The 19,484-nt window shown below is 35.4% G+C and overlaps 4 protein-coding genes across 5 annotated transcripts; 1 reads left to right on the plus strand and 3 right to left on the minus strand.

Moving 5' to 3' along the window:
* Nucleotides 1–2,652: 2,652 nt before the first annotated feature.
* Nucleotides 2,653–7,950, minus strand: LOC122844003 (antigen peptide transporter 2-like). Of its 2 annotated transcripts, none has more exons than XM_044139206.1 (11): nucleotides 7,393–7,950; nucleotides 6,988–7,102; nucleotides 6,764–6,894; nucleotides 6,524–6,669; nucleotides 5,419–5,616; nucleotides 5,203–5,331; nucleotides 4,560–4,748; nucleotides 4,231–4,404; nucleotides 3,935–4,094; nucleotides 3,531–3,667; nucleotides 2,653–3,213 (listed from the first exon to the last, which is right to left on the minus strand). In XM_044139206.1, the coding sequence occupies exons 1-11, from the start codon at nucleotides 7,904–7,906 to the stop codon at nucleotides 3,007–3,009; spliced, it is 2,100 nt and encodes a 699-aa protein (XP_043995141.1). In that variant the 5' UTR covers nucleotides 7,907–7,950; the 3' UTR covers nucleotides 2,653–3,006. The 2 variants fall into 2 exon arrangements, with proteins under 2 accessions (XP_043995141.1, XP_043995140.1); XM_044139205.1 differs by having other exon boundaries at nucleotides 6,464–6,669; nucleotides 7,393–7,927.
* A 1,266-nt stretch (nucleotides 7,951–9,216) lies between these two features.
* On the minus strand, nucleotides 9,217–12,613 carry LOC122844007 (proteasome subunit beta type-9). Its single transcript, XM_044139211.1, has 6 exons — nucleotides 11,865–12,613; nucleotides 11,707–11,774; nucleotides 11,456–11,587; nucleotides 9,919–10,048; nucleotides 9,560–9,701; nucleotides 9,217–9,452 (listed from the first exon to the last, which is right to left on the minus strand). The coding sequence occupies exons 1-6, from the start codon at nucleotides 11,913–11,915 to the stop codon at nucleotides 9,325–9,327; spliced, it is 651 nt and encodes a 216-aa protein (XP_043995146.1). The 5' UTR covers nucleotides 11,916–12,613; the 3' UTR covers nucleotides 9,217–9,324.
* Nucleotides 12,614–12,838: 225 nt separating this feature from the next.
* Nucleotides 12,839–16,371, minus strand: LOC122844006 (proteasome subunit beta type-6-B like protein-like). The gene is made up of 7 exons (XM_044139210.1): nucleotides 16,354–16,371; nucleotides 15,919–15,971; nucleotides 15,447–15,517; nucleotides 14,912–15,043; nucleotides 14,638–14,767; nucleotides 13,504–13,648; nucleotides 12,839–13,233 (listed from the first exon to the last, which is right to left on the minus strand). The coding sequence occupies exons 2-7, from the start codon at nucleotides 15,964–15,966 to the stop codon at nucleotides 13,106–13,108; spliced, it is 654 nt and encodes a 217-aa protein (XP_043995145.1). The 5' UTR covers nucleotides 15,967–15,971; nucleotides 16,354–16,371; the 3' UTR covers nucleotides 12,839–13,105.
* Nucleotides 15,631–19,077, plus strand: LOC122844005 (proteasome subunit beta type-7-like). The gene is made up of 8 exons (XM_044139208.1): nucleotides 15,631–16,126; nucleotides 16,392–16,479; nucleotides 16,927–17,024; nucleotides 17,409–17,549; nucleotides 17,671–17,786; nucleotides 18,014–18,072; nucleotides 18,272–18,423; nucleotides 18,774–19,077. The coding sequence occupies exons 1-8, from the start codon at nucleotides 16,065–16,067 to the stop codon at nucleotides 18,883–18,885; spliced, it is 828 nt and encodes a 275-aa protein (XP_043995143.1). The 5' UTR covers nucleotides 15,631–16,064; the 3' UTR covers nucleotides 18,886–19,077.
* Nucleotides 19,078–19,484: the final 407 nt, after the last annotated feature.

Here is a 19,484-nt window from a genome sequence, read left to right on the forward strand (position 1 = left end):
TATGAGTCACTGAGCCTGAGAGGAACCTGCTCATCAAAACCTCTGTGTTTTAAAGTCAGAGCAAATACTTTTCTTTAGATGACCAGGGACATTTATTAATTTATTTTAATATAAAATAAAAACAAACTTTTACTCTCACAGGAGAACTCAGTCCTTGAATTATGGCTGAAACCACTTTTAAAAGCACCTTAAACCAAGAAAAATGTGGGGTAGATATAATTTTGTTCAAATAAATAATATTACATTTAAAAAATAAATCCTTAATTTTGTATAGTAACTGTACGCAGAACATATATTTGTTTTACTGTGACTTCTTTCATCCCAAATAACCATCAGATACTTGAGTAAATATGCTCTCTCAAAAACTGGGGTAGTTTGAACTTTATATAGAAACCATCACAAATGGAGATTAAAGAAGAATATACAAATATCAGCACAGCTCACAAACCCTTAAATAAATAATTACTGTTTGTGTCTAACCTTTAAGACACATAACTTCAGTCTCCATTTTGTGGACCGGCATCTTTTTGCAACAAAATGGTGTCCATGGTTACCAAACCTAAACTCGACCTGAGTTGATAAAGGAGGTGGTTTTCATTGGTTTTAGTTGTTCCTGATACAAACCCTCAGGTAAGTTTCCAAACAGCCAGACTGAACAAAACAAAACTATGTTTACAGAAAACGGCTCTGCAGATCAGTTCAGGATACGAAGCCCAACCCAAACTTACAGAAATACTTTCATTTTCACCTGCTGTGATAAAATACAGTAAAAATACTATCAGGTTTTTCTTTCACTATTTTATAAAAATATATAAATCTAACCGCAATGGTGATAAAAAGCACAATAATTTTCACATTTTTTTATTGAAGAAAAACAAAGTCAAAATGGAGAAGCTCTAAATAGACTAAGTAACTCAGCTTAAGAATTATGTAGAAATAATTTTCAGTTATTTTCAGTCTGAATTTTTCTCACATCATTTTGGTCGAATCTTTCTTATAAAGTTTCTTCAGTTCATTGAGATTTGCTGATATTTATTCCTAATTCCTGCAAAGCCTTAAGCACAACATTTTAGTCTGACTGCAGTTGAACTTTGACTCTTTTCCTGTTTTGTCATTCTGTGGTTGATTATCTGCTGTGTTTGGGTTCTGCTGACGACTCAGTTTGGGTCGAGTTTTAGCTGCAGGCGGTGGATGATTAATGGTGGACGGTCAGAATTAAAACTTCTGGAGGAATCTGTTTATCCAACCAACCATGTTTTAAACTCTTAATTACTCTTTTCATAGAGTTATAACTTTAATAAATATTTACAGTCGGTTTAATAACTTAGAACAGTGTAAAGCACTTCCAGTAATAATATAAACCATTTACTGTACAAACACTGTATATCCTGATTAAATTGCCCAGCAGAGAAAAATGACATTAGAAGAAGAAATAAAATGTGTTTCTACTGAAAATGTTTTTGTTCTGTATTGTGAGAAGTTAAGCAAGTGGGGGGTTAAATGTCCAGAAATTTTACTCATGTATGAAGAGCATTACTACAAAATAATATTATTAATATAAAAATAAAATGTGTTTTTTTAAACTAAATTTACCACCCAGCTCTGCTGCAGAGACTCGTCAGCCTGGACTCCATTTTGTTGCTGCACAGGTGTTGTAATAATTTGCGTCAGTCATTTTCTATGCTGAGCTCGATCTCAGTCGATGGACAGAGATAATGTTTTAAAAGTGACACAAATGAAAAAGCATCTTTCCTCATTCCTGATTCACTGCCAACACGAAAACAAGTTTGATCATCTGGGACTTTCCAGGTTAGACTGAACTATAAAACCCAAACCTGAAGCTCGCCACCAAAACTTCTTTCTTTTTTGTAAGCAGTTAATTTCATTTAAAAGCAGCAATGTAAGCCAGAATTATTCAAACCCCTGCAGATTAAATTTTACATACATAAAACTAGTTTGTGTCTGACAAGAAATGGGACTGGAATCTTTCAAAATAATGAAACAAAAATAAATACATAAAAAATGTATCAGCTTTAATTAGAATTTTAATAAAAACTTACATGTAGAATAATTGTAAAGTTGTCCAACCCTAATTGGAATTATGTCCAGTTTTTAAAAATTTCCATCTGTAATTTGACAATAATTATTTGTAATGATCTCTAATCATAATTTTCTCCCACTATTTTTCTCTCACATTCAAGTCTTGAGTGGTTGAGTCACTCAGAATAAAGTTGCATTCAGTCAGAAGAAAAATATTTTTAAAACTGAAAGATTACTTTAAACCTAAATCTGCAAGGGGTTAAATTACTTTTCTCTTTGCAGCAACAGTGAACAGATTCTGGTGTTTAGAGAATCTTTAAAATCTGAATTATGATGGATATGATGGGTTTGTGAGGGAAACCCAGAGATTCATCGGACCTGAAGACAACAGACAGACAGACGTCTTTATAGAGTTAATATTGTTTTAAAGGTTTTCTTTTCAGCTGTTTTTGTTCTCATTTATTAAATAAATGTTGCTTTGAGCTCATTTCTCTATAATTCATTCTCTGTAGATCTTAACAAACTAGAGGACTGATTTGGCAAAATATTTTCAGAAATATGAAATAAAAAATAATAAACTAACTTTAAACAAAGACATTCAGTAAAAAGCAGTTCAGGTGTTGATTAACCTTTTATTTGAGACGTAATAACCACAAAACAACCTTTGGACATTCTGATTATAAATGAAGATTTATATCAACAACATTTATTTGTGGGGTCAATAATTTCCCAGAACATGAATCAGAAAATTAGATCATCAGAATATATCTGACAAAAGACACTTTCATTTTATGATTACATCAACAATCCTTAAAATAAATAAAAAGTTTTAAAAACATCTTTAATGTCTGTACAAAACTGTCTAAACTCACTATATACAAAAATATCTATTATACGACAGGCATAGAAAATACTTCTTTCACCTGAGATTAAGTTTCAGTTTCAGTAAAGATAATTTACAGTCGTTTATTCTGGTGAGTTTGTCTTGTCAAACATTTCATTTATCAGTTTATGGTAGCTCCCCTGCTGCTCCATCAGCTCCTTGTGGGTCCCTTTCTCCTCCACTTTGCCTCCTTTAACCACAACAATCTGATCTGCGTTCTCGATGGTCTTCAGTCTGTGAGCAATCACCAGCAGGGTCTGGTTGGGGCAGCTGGCCAGGCCCTGAAGAACCTGCAAATAAACAGTTCAGCCAACAAATATCATTTTAATATATTATACACAGCATTTCAGAAGCATTTAGTCTATTTTCATTATGCACAATGATAAATATAAGGGGAAAAACAAGATATGCCACAGATTCATTATATAAATAGCTGAAATTACGTAATATTGCAAAATCGGTGCACAATATTTTAGGTAATATGATTAAAAATGGTTTCAGATGGTAAAATAAAAATTTTAAGTTTTAAAATTTTCATCGAAAGAAAAGAACATCCATGCTAACACGGCCCTATGAAGGAATGAAATTCCCATAAATCAGATTGCACCTTGTTTTCACTCTCAGCATCCAGAGAGCTGGTAATTTCATCCAGAATGATGACCTTCGGCTCTCTGACCAGAGCTCTGGCGATGCCGATCCGCTGCTTCTCGCTCTTAGACAACTGGCCGCCGCTCTCACCGACCTCTATTAAAGTAAAAAAGATCAATTATAACTGAGATTCATTTATTTAATGTCAAAAACCAAACAAATGAAAAACAATTAAATGCCACTAACCCTTCAAACAATGTATACATCCTCAGAAATGATGGTTTATTCTATTAGCCATCTTGATCATCCAGGTTTTTTTGGTCTTATTCTTATTTTCATAATTAACTATCATAAAATATTAAATATTTTTGTTGCTTGCACTCAGCCATGTGAACAGGATGAGGTGAAGTCAGACCGGTTTACCTGTGTCGTAGCCTTTCTCCTGTTGCTGAATGAATTCATGGGCGTTGGCTTTTCGTGCTGCTTCCTCAATCTTCTCTTGTGAGCAGTCAGTGAGTCCGTAGGTGATGTTATCTCTGATGGATCCAGAGAAGAGGACGGGCTCCTGGCTCACCACTGCAATCTGTTAAACATATTTATTTTAGATTTTGTAATTAACACTCTTTACATATACAAGGAAAATACAGAAGATTTATTTATTCCAGTTTAATAGAGTCTAAATTATTTTAAAACAGAAAAAGAGGATTTAAAAAAAAAACCTTCTTGTGGAAGAAATGGTGATCATAGGATCTCAGCGGTTCTCCATCCAGTAAGATTTCTCCATCCTGAGGCTCATATAATCGCTGTAAGAGACTCACACAGGTACTTTTTCCTTCTCCAGATGGACCAACCAGAGCCGACACCTGACCTGGTTTCAACTCCAAACTAAAATCCTGAGACAAAAACAGAGACCAATAAATCACCACAATATGACAGCAATGTTTGAAATTAAACTAGATTTTATAAACATTCATGTTCCTTTATCAGCTGTGTTAAAGTGGCCACATGACTTCATCAAACTAAACCTAAATGTAACAGTTTCTCTGACCTGCAGTACAGTTTTTCCAGGGTTGGAAGGATAAGCGAAGTTCAGACCGCAGTAGTTGATCCGTCCTTCCAGCTGATCCGGTTTCAGTTTTCCATCTGTGCTGATCTGAGGTTTTCTGTCTATGTACTCAAAGACTTTCCCAGCAGCCATCACAGAGTTCAGCATGTCACCGAAGATATAAGTAAGAGTCTGGAAAAAAACAAACTCTATTAGACAGTCTGGTGTGAGACGTGCTTTAAAGAAATAGTATGGGCCCCAAATGTCACACCATAGATAATCTAATAGTGTTAAGATTGTTGCAGCTTATTTCATAGCTTTTATAGCTTTAAAAAGATATAAAAGCTCAAAATTCTTATTTGAATGAACCTCTGCACTTTAAAACAATAATATAGTAGAAAGGATGCATCTATAGAGCACAGTGCATGTGCTTGCTTATTAAACAGATCTGATATTCAAAAGACACATTGCATGAAATATTTTGCCAACAAAGTATTTTTAATAGTTTGTGACCAAAAATAAAAACTCTATCAATGCAATAGGATTAAATTTTTTGTCAGTGTTATTTTAAACATTAAAGCAGTATATAAGTATATATTTGTTATATTATCAAAAATATGATCTAGCAGCTCTATAAAACACCCACCCTGATGTTGTCTCCCAGATCTGACTGGTAAATGATGAAGGAAACCAGGTTTCCAGTGGTCATCTGTCCCATCTGGATGAAAAGTCTGCCATAGTATAAAATGAAGACCTGCATTCCCAAACCTGTCAACTACAGACAAAAGGATATTATTATTACAAAAGGATATGTCACATAAGCTGTCTGACGTTCTAAAATAAATTAAAACAAACTTCTTACCCTCCGTGCAAGCAGGTAAATAGCACCAACAATGTCACGGCGAGTTTTCAGTGATTGTGTTTCTGTTAGCCGTTTATCATAACGATCAGCTTCATGTTTCTCTGTGTGGAAACTTCGAACCACACGAACACCAAAGACAACTTCGTTTGCAGCATCATTTGTACGAGCCATTGAGTCCTGCATGTCCTGGGACAACCTCTGAGGAGAGAATGGAGAAGGCAAAAATATTCATTTAGTTTTTATATTGGTTACTTTTTATATAAAATAACTTTTATGTTCTGAGAAAGGGCTGAGCAATTCCAGTCACAGAAATAGAAAGCTTGTGCAAACTGATATTATGAAATCAATTTGAATCTACTGAATTTAATTTGCCTCAGTGGCTTTGTATGTTGTAAAATATGCTTTGCAACTTTTATATTTATGCACTTTTCTATCAACTGACTACATAAATTATGCTAAAAGTTTAACAATCTCTGGAAATGACATGTCTATAAATACTTGTAGTTTATTTCCAAAATGTCTGTATTGGCCTCTATAATTTCCACTATTAGTGGAGCAATGATTAGAAAACAAATACATGCATTTAGAGTCCAAATTACTCATTGCCCTGGCAGTTAAATTTTTTTTTACATAAAAAAAAATATTTATTTGTGACCAGTAAATGATACAGACATCTCCTAATAAAATTTTAAGATCAGGATAGTGTTACATTATAAAATAATCAGTTATCAGTTATTTGTTTACAATGTAATACACATGACATGCCAAAAATTATTTAATAATAGAAAAAGCTTCATCGGTGCTACAGAGTAGCACCTGTCGTATGATTGCTAGGTAGCTTTTTGCATGCTTCCGCTTGTATTATGATGATTTCCCTTTGGTACTTAGCTCCAAGACTCTCAGGTTGGAAGACCGCCCTACCATCAGCCCAGTATTCAGTTTTCGCCATATATTCACTATAGAAATATCTCTGATAATTATATCTAAATAGGGCAATTAATAATTTTGATCTTATGTCTGTGGGTTTAAGTTATTCTGATGTTACCTGATAGTGTGTGTCATAAATGTTTTGGATTAGTCCAGTGATGGGTGTTTCCATCAGTACCAGGAATGTGAGCTTCCATGACAGACTCATCATCAAGGAGATCATTCCCATCGTCTTGATAAATGTCCTCAGCATCACGTTGACATTCAGACACACTGTCCTTCCTGTCAGTGTGGTGTCTCTAGACAACCTGGATGTGATCTCGCCTTCATGTGAAAACAAAAATTGCCTCATGTTATTTTTTTGCTATATATTATTTGTCATTGCATGTTTGACAAGAATGTATATTAATATGCTTACCTGTCTTTATGATTTCAAAGAATCCAATCTCCTGTTTGGTCAAAGCTTCAAACAGCTTCACTTTGATTCTGCATGTAAATGAACTGATGGCACAAAGCAAGACACCCCCTCTACAGCCAGCACTCACAGAACTACAAAGTCAAGGAAAATAAAAGTTAGATTTTAAAACATAAACATGCAGATGTTTACTGATTTCTGTGGCAGATCAACTTCTTGCTTCATACCTTCCCACAGAGTACAGGCCCATGAAAAGGAGAGCTGACAGGAATTCACTTTGCTGGTAATGACTACTAATGATGTCAATGACCTTTCCTGTGTAGAATGGGATGAACATCTCACCTGAGATGAAAAGCAAATACACACATTAGATATTACTATTAAAAGAATACTCAGTAAATTGGCAGGAGTAATCCAATCTTCATCATAAATGACAGAAACGACTTAAACCCAAAGCTGCAGTAACAAAGATTTATATGCTATACTTTTTTCTTTCATTGAGCTTTCCAAACTACATTTATGCATTACTATTAGTAAATAATAAAATAATGACTTCAGTATTTTATCATTTGTTCATGGTGTTTTAATTACTGTTAATCTTTCCTGAAAGCGTTCTCATATTGTTCACTTACAGATAACTGCCAGTGTCAGGAACACAACGCCTCCGAACAGCAGAGGATAGTCGGGCCTGTATAGATGGACAACCCTCATGAACAGAACCCTGGACTTCTGTTTCTGGGCTTTACTCCCAGCCTCCTCGTCGCTGTCCGGGATGGTGATCTCCCAGAACAGCGCCGCTCCGAGCGACGCTCCGGCGAACATCAGCCAGCAGCGAATATCCGCCACCGGTCCACATGGGCTCTCCTCCCGGTACAGAGCCCTGGTTCCGGTCTCATACACCGCTGGAAGCAGACTGTAGGCTGTTACGAACCGGATCAGCAGCGGGCTCGGGTCTCCCAGAACCAGCAGAGTTGTAATAGTTACTGCTGACCATCGTAGAGCTGCAAAAAGCCACAGATGCGCAAAATGTCCCAAAACGCTGTGAATCCCAGCAAACCCTGATGCGTAAAATAAAGAAAGATCAACGCAAACTGCTACAAACAAAGCGGAGACTTTGTGGATTGTTGTTCGGTCTTTTCCTGCCATGTTTCAGCTGCAGTCGTCCTCATATGACCAGATCTGCTGTAACTGAAGCGTTTACCTTCTTACTTTCAGTTTCATTTTCTGGCAAATTTAGGGGTTTCCCTCAAGTGCAGCGGAGGACGAGTCAATAATTTTTGCTTTCACACTCAAAGAGCACCACCAATATTTTATAATTTTCCGTTTTTAATTTTTCTAGTAAGGGAATCTATGAATGGCTGTAATTGCATAAAAAATATCATAGTGCTTTCGTATTTTACAATCTGTGTCTCTAAAGATTTATGATCTAACTGAAAATTCCAGATAATAATATGGAAAAAATAAATACATGAATTATACATGTAATTAATTAATTGTCTGAAATGGCAACTAAACCTCCAAAAACAGGAAGGTCCAAGATTACTTTCCCAGCAGCCATCACAGAGTTCAGCATGTCACCAAGCATATAAGTGAATGAAGATAACAAAACTCCATTAGACAATCTGGTTTGAATTGTGCTCCAAAGACATAGCATGAACCCCAGGTCCAAATATATTTCTTATAATAACTATTCTGTCTGTTCTGAGATTGTTTCAGCTATTTGTCTTTAAGAAGAAATAGAAGCTCAACATTCCTATTTGAATCAACCTGTGTGCTTAATAACGATCAAACAGTATCATGGGTGCATCTATACAACATAGTTCATGTGCTTATCGGTACTTATTTAACAGATGTTGTATTCAAGAGGGGCTGCACAGTGGCGCAGTTGGTAGAGCTGTTGCCTTGCAGCAAGAAGGTCCTGGGTTCGATTCCTGGCCCGGGGTCTTTCTGCATGGAGTTTTCATGTTCTCCCTGTGCATGGTGGGTTCTCTCCGGGTTCTCCGGCTTCCTCCCACAGTCCAAAAACATGACTGTCAGGTTAGTTGGTCTCTCTAAATTCTCCCTAGGTGTGAGTGTGTGACTGGTTGTGTGTCCTGCATGTCTTTGTGTTGCCCTGCGACAGACTGGCAACCTGTCCAGGGTGACCCCGCCTCTCGCCTGGAACGTAGCTGGAGAGGAACCAGCAACCCTCCTGACCCCATTAGGAACAAGGGTGTATAGAAAATGGATGGATGGATGGATTCAAGAGACACATTGTATGAAATATTTTAACAAAGTATTTTAAATAGTTACTCTTCTGATGATATGAAATGCAGTTTTAAAATACAGTTGGTACATTTTTCCCCATTGTGTTATTACAAAAGCATATAACATAAAGTTATAGTTTAATACTTTGTTTTTCCCCCAAGTTGGAAAATTATACTTGAAAAGAACTGTAAAAACTCCAACTCTGAAACTTAGGGAGAACTGCAATTTATTTGATTTGGATAAATGTACACTGGTTCCAGGTTTACAGTCCAGTGAGTGGATACATGTATCACAAAAAACTGACAATGAAAGAAAGATCACTGATCAAAAAATGTTGGTAAATCATTTCCCAGAATGACGTTCTCCTCTGTGCCGTGTTCATCAATGGTGACCAAATATGCCACACCACCACTGGAGCCGTCGCGGTTCATCGCCAAGGAGAGAGCTGCAAAATAAAAACAGGAGAGCATACTTTTATTAAAAACATAAAAGTACTATGGGATGATGCAGAAAAGTTTTAGTTTAGAAGAAATGCATAACAAAAACACCTACTGTTAACCACAAACTGCTGACACTCCGTCTTATTCATTCCTTTTCGATATTCGGCATCAACAAATCCATAAACATAAGAGCTGCCTGAACCGCCAACAGCAAAAGGCTGTCTGGTCAGGAGACCTTTCAGGGTGGCAAAAACCTGCAGGTCAGATAGAGACCAAAAAAAAGAAGAAAATGGCAACAATTAAAATTACAACACACATCCGTAACATACCATGTGCTGATAACATAAGTAGCCATGAGAATAAGTCACCAACTATAAGGATATTTTTAATGTGACTCTGAACAGATTTTTAACTCTTTAGTTTATTTTTTTTATGCATTTGCTCTAGCAAACATTTTCACAGTTTACCAACCTGCCCTCCTTCTCTTCTGTCCCATCCAGCTACAATAAGATGAGCTGAAAGCTCCTCCTTGTATTTGTATGAAATGTTCTTCACTAGAGTGGCAGCTGATCGAACCTGTGGCTCCTCACTGATTTCCATGCTGGCAGAAGACAAAATATTCTTTAGACATATTGTTATAATATTGATAAAACATATTCCTTTAAGAAATCATATTGTTTCTTTTTATATGTCTCCTAATAAAATATTTGGTCCAAACTAGGGAATTCCTTCTGTATTTTAAACACTAAAATAAAACATTAGATTTTTTTACTGAAATTTAAAGAAATTATTTGATATTTTGTTTATTTAGTTGTGTTAGCCGACATATCAGGTTAAAGTATTATTCTGATATTTGACAAACATGTTTAAATATGCAGTATGTAACTTTTACAAAAAATATTTTCACATATTTACTAAAATTATAATTATGTTGTGACAGAACAATATAAGACAGATAATCTTTGAAAAAATTAAGCTATTCTGCTTTTTTCCAGTGCTCCCAGTACTAACTGGGCTTGCAAAAACCTGCAAGTACACCACTCAGTCAGAAACAACCAATCAGAGTCAGGAGGAGGTTGTCAATCACCTTTGTGTATGTGCCACTCACATCCTTCCCCTTGCTCTCTGTTATGCTGCACCTTGTTCACCACGATGAACCTACCGATGGTGGCAGATAAACAGCTTTCTTGTAGCTGTGATTTGTTTCTCTGTCATTCGCACATTGAGTAGCGCATACACAAGGTTGATTGACCGCACTAAAACATTCCTCCTGGATCTGATTGGTTTTGACTGAGAGTGGTGCATTTTTACAGGCAGTAATACTGGGAGGAGCTTGATTTTTTCACAGAACTTTTCTCTCAAACCACACTGTCATGACATGGCAACAGGTTTAACAAATATGTAAAAAACATATTTTTGTAAAAATTACATGCTACAGCTTTAATAGAAAATATAATCTTTTGGCAACTGACACTGAGTCCAAAAACCACCGGTGAGAAGATTAAAAGTGAATCCAAATACTTCAAAATAAATCTCTCACTTTTACCTAAGTTTATGGTCAAATTCCTCATGGTTTGTAACCAGAACTGAAAAGCGAATTGTGCTGTACAAAGTAATTTTAAAACTGTTTTCTATAGGAAATTAATGTACATACAGTACAGACCAAAAGTTTGGACACACTTTCTAATTGAGTTCAATGAGAAGGTGTGTCCAAACTTTTGGTCTGTACTGTATTTCCATAAACAAATAAGTAGGTTTGGAGTTTTTTTAGCTATAGAGTAAAAGAAAAACACAGATATTCACAAAAAATGGGAGAATATTGTCAGAACATTAGGTAGTCAGCAAAATAATGAAAAGAAAATACAATCTGTTCAACATTATTCACATTATGTGGAAGAAATTCTATACATAAAAACAATGCTCAGTTCTTATTGTTTTCTGTAAACTCTGGAGGGTTTAAAGAGCTCTGCAGCAGCAGGTCCCACACACCTGACCTCGGTGTGCTCACCTGTGGACGTCCAGCTGGTAGTTCACCATCTCAGCGATGGTCTGAGCGTCTGCAGCGGATCCTGACAGGGCGCAGTAGATCTTATCATGGAGTGGAGACAATTTATTCATCACCCTGTTCACCACGGACTCCCTGCACGGAAGAACCCAGTGAAATAATCAGAAGAAAATCGGTACCGGTGAAGAGGGGATATTTTAAATAAATTCACATAGAATCCTCATTTACCTACGATTTAATAAAGTCCAACTTACCCTGCAGACACTCTGGAATCAGAGCCCAACACGACGCCTCCATTAAACTCTATGGCGATTATAGTTGTCTAGAAACAGAATTAAAAATCGTTTTACCGAAACATTCACACATAAACCACCCAGAAAGTTTCTTAAACATATTAAACTCGTTTACTTACTCCTGTTTTCACCTCCTCGGACAACCACTGCGGCTCTGCTTCTCCCAACATGGCAGACAGATTTTAACGACACGAACAGTAAAATAACTGGAGCTGAAAACAAAGCGACGCGCAGGAAGCAGTTTGAAGCGATTCAATGCGTATTAAAGCGTATTAAGTTGAAACACGCTAATGCTTATCGAAGCCTGTTGTGTATCAAGCTAACTTCAGACTCAAATATCAGACTCCATGTTTTTTCTGAGTCAAACCGAAATTGAAACCTAAACTTCCTCCTCTGCAGTGAAGACTGACGGGTCATCCAGCTTCAGATTAGTTCTCATGTTTGTGCTTTATGCAAACCAAATGTTTAAAGTTTCTAATAATGAATGCTTAAACTTTAAATGTCAGAATTGCTATAAAAATTGTATTTAGAAATTATATTCACAGGTTATGGAGCTGCACACTGAACCATGTTTGTTATTAAAGTCTTCTCCTGTGTTGATGCTTTTTAATGACTTGGAAAATTGGGCCTTTATGTCAAATGTTTAAATGCCAATGTGACATTTTTGTACATTTATTCATTAAAAGCAACATAATGCACATTTTGAAGCTGTGACAGCATCTATCTATCAGGAATTTATTTCACTAGTAATTACACTTTACATTTAGACTAATTGCACTTTACATTACATTACATAGAAACCCTGTTATATTTTATTTATTTCTTACTTTAGTTTTTTTTATTTTAATTTATGAAGTGGTCATGCAAAGTGTGAATGTCATTGTCAATTGTAGCCATTGCAGAGAAGCTAAATACCATTAAAACTTCTTGATTTTTGACTATTTAATAATGTAAAATACTCAAGCTAAGACATAAGAGGGAAAATAAGGTTATGAAAAAAAAGAAAATGTTTTATCTTCACAAATAATACCAAACACTAGCATGTTAGAAAATGAACATTTATTTGTTTTTTTTAGGGGGTGCGGTGGGGAGCGGAGCAGCTCATCCACTCAACAGTTTATGACAAACTCATCTGATTCATTTAATTCCTCATGTAAGATTATCTAAAATTCAATAAGGCAACAAACTAAGTTTAATCTGTAAAATCTGAAGTTGAGTGAGAAGTTTTTTATATTGCTTTCTTGTGCAGAAAGCAATATAATATAGTTTCCTTTATGAAAAAGGAAACTGTGGTCTTGAAACCGGCCATTTTCTAACAAGTCTTAAAGTGGCATTCACACAAAAAAAGGAAAAAAAAAATTTATTCATCATGAAATCTTGGCAGCTTGTCTCCAGGTACAACCACATGCTCCACCCCTTTTCCTGTTATCACCACCAGGTGAGCAACACCTCCGCTGACGTTGTCCCTCCCCATTGCCAGAGCAAGAGCTGCGGAGAAAAGAGAGGAAAGGAAAGACAGAACAAAACTTAGGTCAAGTTTAATACTTAAAAAGATAGATTATACATGCAGCTTTTACCAATTGGTAAAATGTAATAATTGATCATCAAAAGATAAATTTATACTTGACACTGATCCTTTTCATTTAATTAAAGTCTAATAGTTGCAAAATAAATGTAAGCCTTTCAATAAAATATTTCAATGAAGAAATTATGAATGTGTTTGAATATTTGTTTATATATATTTTTTTTTATTTGTACCATTGGTGGCAAATTGTAGACATTCTTCTCTGGTCATGTTGGGTTTGTATTTAGCGTCAACGTATCCGTAGATGTAGGTGCTTCCTGAGCCGCCGATGGTAACCTGCTGACTGATTAACATCCCACCCAGAGACACAACATAAACCTGCAGAGGGAACAGAAACATCAGACATGCAGTTTGAACAGATTTCAAAGTATTCACACACATTTACATTTTTTCATGTTTTTTTATTTGCCGTATGTATTTTAAGGTGATTTTATAGAAAAGAACAACAAGGTCTCTAGGGATAGGTCAGCAATTAACACATTACTGAAGGGAAACTAATAAATCAATTAAAATTTTTTTACAGTTAAAACCAGAAGAATATGTTGTGCATTTGTGTTCAGCTACTTTTATATTTCTAAATAAAACCCAACGCAACCAGTAGCCTCCAAAAATCATCTAATGACAAATAGTTTTGCTGTGGCTGTGAAGGAAAGCAACAATCAAAGAAGCAACCAAGAGGCACATGCTAACTCTGGAGGAGCTGCAGAAATTCACAGCTGAGGCTCAAGGATCTGTTAACCAGACAGCAGTGAGTGATGCACTCCACAAATCAATTCTTGTTCGATGAGAAGATGGATGAAGCCAAATACAGGAATATTCTGGAAGAAAACCTCTTAGAGTCCATAAAAACCTTGACATTGAGGCTGATATCTACCTTCCAGCAAGACAACATTTCTGAATATACAGAGCTAAGATGGAGTGGTTTATATTACTTTAAAAGGGGACAGTCAAAGTCCAAACCCAATTCCAATTTTTAATCTGTGGTAAGAAATACTGTATATTCAATCTGACTGAACTTGGGAAAATGTGTGAAGAACTTCAGTCTCTAGATAAGTAAAGTTGAGCAAATAGACATGATGATGTAACAGGAGAAAAAAGACAGTTCTGCTTGAATAAAAAACACAATATAGATTTTTTTATTTGTAAAAAAACCTGAAAACTGTGTGTAATTTTTATTTTATGCTACTTTGTGTTGTTCTTTCAATACAAAATTCAAACAAAGTACATTGAAGTTTGATGATGTTGCTTGTGTAACAAAATATCGAAGCAGTATGAATAATTATTAAAGGTTCTGCACTGTGACCAACCTGCGGTCCTTTCTTGCTGTCCCATCCTGCTGTAAGGAAACCAGCCTGCAGCTCATCTTTGTTTTTATAACACAATTCTTTCAGGACGGACGCTGCTGCAATCACCAGAGGAGGACTCTCCATCTGCACACTAAAACAGAAACAAACATTCTAGATGTGTTATATAAATAATTCTATAATTTAGAATGGACACTGCAGGAAAAAGGCAATATACATCTTTAATTTAAAAAGATAGTTTTTTCCTGTTGTATGGAAACGTGTTGGATGTGTTTACCTGTGGAAGGACAGGTGAGACTTTGCTGATTTGATGACAGCTTGAGCGTCAGCAAGTGAACCAGCCATGCAGCAGAAGATCCGGTCATGAACCTGAATCACCTTGTTGATGGTTTTAGAAGATACATATTCCCTAAACCAAATAATGATAGATTTATATGTATTATGTAAGATTTTATTATTTCAAACATATTTTTATATGATATTGGGAACAAATTGCATTGGGTTATCATAATCACTTCAAGTTCAAGTATATTTTAGTATATCCTTATTTCTGTGATGATATATATAAATATTTGCATATATAATGCATGTATTGACATGTGCGTATATTTCTATGTATATTTATAAAATCAGAACTGTAGGCTACTGTCTTTAGTTCTCATCATTTGGTATGATGACAGAGAAAAAGAGAAAATGTTTTGGGTGTAAATATGATTTAGGACATAACGTTGACCTTTATGTCATCATATATTTAGTCATGAATATGATATTCTCTCTGCTATAAGGTCATGTACAGTGACCCCTCTTCTCACCCTCCCATTGAAGCTCTGGAGTCGGATCCAATCACGACCCCTCCATCAAATATGGCAGCCAAGATGGTGGTCTGAGGACAAACAAAAAACAGGAGAGAGGACAATAAGACAGACAGGTTTAACAAATGCTGACGTATTCATTCATGCGACCTGAAAGAAGCTATGAATTATGGGAAGTGGAGTTCTAAAACTGAGGAGTAGTGCGAAGATTTTAACCAAAAATTTAAGTTATTTCCTCTTGCAATTTTGAAATGTACATTTGTATAAGAGCTTAAATGTGAAACCTTAATAACTCAGGATAAATCATGACCTAAATGATCCGCCACGGTGATTTTCAGGTAACTACTCAGTTTGGCATCATTTTCACATGTAGGTAAATCGGTTTTTCTCATATTTACTCTGTAAAAAAGGGAACCACCACCATATGGCAATTATTAATATTTATTTTATTTATTTATGCGGATTTACTCACCCCTGTGCTGACTCCTTTGACTTTTGAGTCCGTGTAGTGTTTCTCCATTTTCTCTGTAAAATCGAAAGGAAGAAAGGAGCCGTGACGCTCAGAACAGCGACCTCAGGCGCACCGAGACGCGCAGCGAAGCCGCAGAAACATCAACTATGGCGCTGTCAACTGTCCTCGAAACGCCCGGAGCTGGGTTTAATTTTGAAAACGCGACTAGGTAAGAGCTTATTTTTGACTATCATCGGTTAAAACTATCTATTAGTGAAGAAAGAAGAACTGAAACTGACAGTTAAAGCATGTTTACACCTGGATCAAAAGCGAAAGTAACTTTTTTTCTTCTTGTTTATCTGTTTTATCAAATGTGCACAATGAAACTCTGTATAATCTCAGTTGGTGCTATTATATATAATTAAATATTTTACAAATAATCATATAACTTCCCACCTGCACTCCGCCCCCAACCTGTTGCGTCTTCTGCCCAGAAATGCCGCGTTAGAGGGTCTTTTTGAAGGAGGACAAACCCCAAAACCTCTGAAAACTGGAACCACCATAGCAGGAGTTGTGTTCAAGGTGAGTGTTACTGAATTAAAAATAGCAAAAATACCTTAATAGTATGTTAGAAGTTAACATACAGTAGGATGTTTTAAAAAAATCACAAACAAGAGTTGTTTTTATTAAATAAAGTTGATAAAACTGCAAAAATGTTTGTTTTACTCAAATTTTAATAAGCAGATGCATCACCTATGAGCCAGTTCCACCAAGGACTTCAGTACGTACATGTTGACATTCCAAAAACTACAAAACAGACACAGTAAAAGTGGGTAAAACAATAAGATTTGATACATTTTGATGGGTGCATGTTCCTAAACACTGTGATCTGTCCATAAAAATACAAAATACAGCTGTATGACAATAACTTTATAGTTATTTGAGCTGATACAGAATATTAAACATATGTGTTTATTATAAGTTATAAATAGTTTTAGTTTGATCTTCATTTTGTGTTTTGCTGTGCAGGATGGAGTTGTCCTGGGAGCCGACACAAGAGCCACATCCAGTGAAGTGGTGGCCGACAAGATGTGTGAAAAGATCCATTTCATTTCTCCAAACATGTAGTAAGTTTGATGAGTTTTGATTGGAATAAATAGAAGTGAAAATATGATATGGATAAAAAAGTTTTCTATAATATCCAACCATCCATAGGATGTTACATCATTTGTATGCCACTTTTTCTTTCCTTCGATGTAGAGTCATATAAGTTTTAATTGAGAATCTATAAAGGAGAGACTTATATCACATGCAATTTAAGATAGAATGACATACAAAGTGTGTTAAGAATGGTGTTAAAATAGAAATTATAAACCATGTAGATCCCTTTCATTGCTAAAGCAAAACATAAACTACAAAACTGCTTCTTTCTTTCTCATTCTAGAAAGTTAGATCCCTCCTCTGGTTTGTCTGTTTTCTCATCATCATTTTTTCATCTCCTCATCTTTTAGTTGCTGTGGAGCAGGAACAGCAGCAGACACAGAGAAAACCACAGAGCTTCTGTCATCCAACCTCTCCATCTTCTCCCTGAACAGCGGGAGAAACCCTCGTGTTGTCATGGCGGTGAACATACTGCAGGACATGCTGTACAGGTCAGGACTTTCTGCATGTGTCTACTTGTTTGACCATATGTTGAAATGATAAAAAAAAAACATCATATTTCTTATTATTTTAATATTTGTGTGTTAATCTTATTTGGTGTCTTGTCCTCAGGTATCACGGTCAAATTGGTGCCAACCTGTTACTGGGAGGAGTTGACTGTACTGGGAACCATTTATACACTGTGGGTCCATATGGAGATGTAGATAAAATCCCTTATCTTGCAATGGGTATGAAATATAATTCTGTCTAATAAAAAGTGTTATTACATTATTGCCAAAGCTGCAGAGATGCTCTTGTCATTGTTTGTTTATTAAGATAATTAAAACATGCTCTTCACATATTGTCTTGTGACATTTTGTTTTTTTAATGTGCTACAAATTGTTTTTTTGTTTTTATGTTCAAGATAGATTTAAATAATGCCTGTTTCAAATCGTATTACTTTGTGTTCACACAGGATCGGGTGATCTGGCAGCTCTTGGGATTTTAGAAGATGGGTACAAACACAATCTAGAGGTACATTAAAATGTTTCTTCCCACATGGTGAAATATTATTTTTTTCTATCACTCAATATCAGCCACAAAATTATTTCCTGCAAAGAATCAAAATTGATCATAAAAACATTGAATCATAGAAGTTTACTCAGCTATATTGCAGTACAGGCTTTGTCTTCTTGTTTGCTTCTTTCTCAGATTTATTTCCTCTCTCTTTCAGCTGGAGGAGGCGAAGGAGTTGGTACGAGCGTCGATCCATGCAGGCATCATGAGTGACCTCGGCTCAGGCAACAACATCGACATCTGTGTCATCACTAAGAAAGGAGTGGACTACATCCGACCCTACCAGGAGTCAGAGTACAAAGATGACAGGTAGCCTTGAATAAGTCTGAGTAACTCTCTGAAAAAACTTTTAGAAGAGTGATTTTAATTATTTTTTTAATCATGTATCCAAACCACTTTTCTTTTGCAAATATTTCTCAAAATGGTTTCTGAATTTCTTCCTGTTTGTTTTTTGAATCCTTAAACAAGCTGCCACTTTATTGTGCAAAGCAAAAATGTTAAAATAAGATGTATATCATAAGTATTACATCATCTAAGGTAAAATATAATTTTGTGATAAATGTTCAGCACAACCTAATAGTACAGAATAAATTAGACATTTCATAAATTATATTCAAAATGATATCAAATCTTATTCTTTCTCACTCTTACTTTTGTAGGAAAATGAAATACAAGTATCGTCCCGGAACGACGAAGGTCCTGACAGAGAAAGTTGTTCCATTAAAGCTGGAGATCGTTCAAGAAACTGTGCAGAAGATGGAAACAGCCTGATCTTCAATAAAACACCAAAATACAGGAAATCTCTACAGGCTTTGGATGTGATGGTGCAACCGAAGCATTTTCTGAAACATTGTCTTTCATTGTCTCTGTTTTGTGGAATAATTCAAACACTGTAATGGGCTATTGCAAGAATTTAAATGTGTAAAGGTCGTTTAATACAGATTAAAATTTTGATTACAGATTGTCAATTTTGTTGTTCTTGATTTTATTTTCAGCATTCTGATTTATTAATGCAGAACCTACACAGCCTGGTGTTTTATTACTCATTAAAAACACAGTGACCCATCACTTAAAGAAATAATTTTAAACTTCATTGCTTTAAAAACTTCACCTTCCTTCTGGCAACCTAATTTCTGCTCTTCCGCATGGAGACTGATGATGCCGAAATAGGTGTTTTTCTATTGGGTTAAAAGGTGTTAGTCATCGCTCATTGACAAAACTTTACATTTAAGCTGAATAGTGATTTATTTTTTATATTTTATGTTAGAAAACATAAAGTAAGGTGAATATAGACATTTATTTTAAATTTATTCATTCATTAAATACAATTTACGGTATTAAAAATGTCTATAAAAAACATTTCACAGATT

Source organism: Gambusia affinis, linkage group LG14 (assembly GCF_019740435.1).
Source record: "Gambusia affinis linkage group LG14, SWU_Gaff_1.0, whole genome shotgun sequence".
Taxonomy (NCBI): Eukaryota; Metazoa; Chordata; class Actinopteri; order Cyprinodontiformes; family Poeciliidae; genus Gambusia; species Gambusia affinis.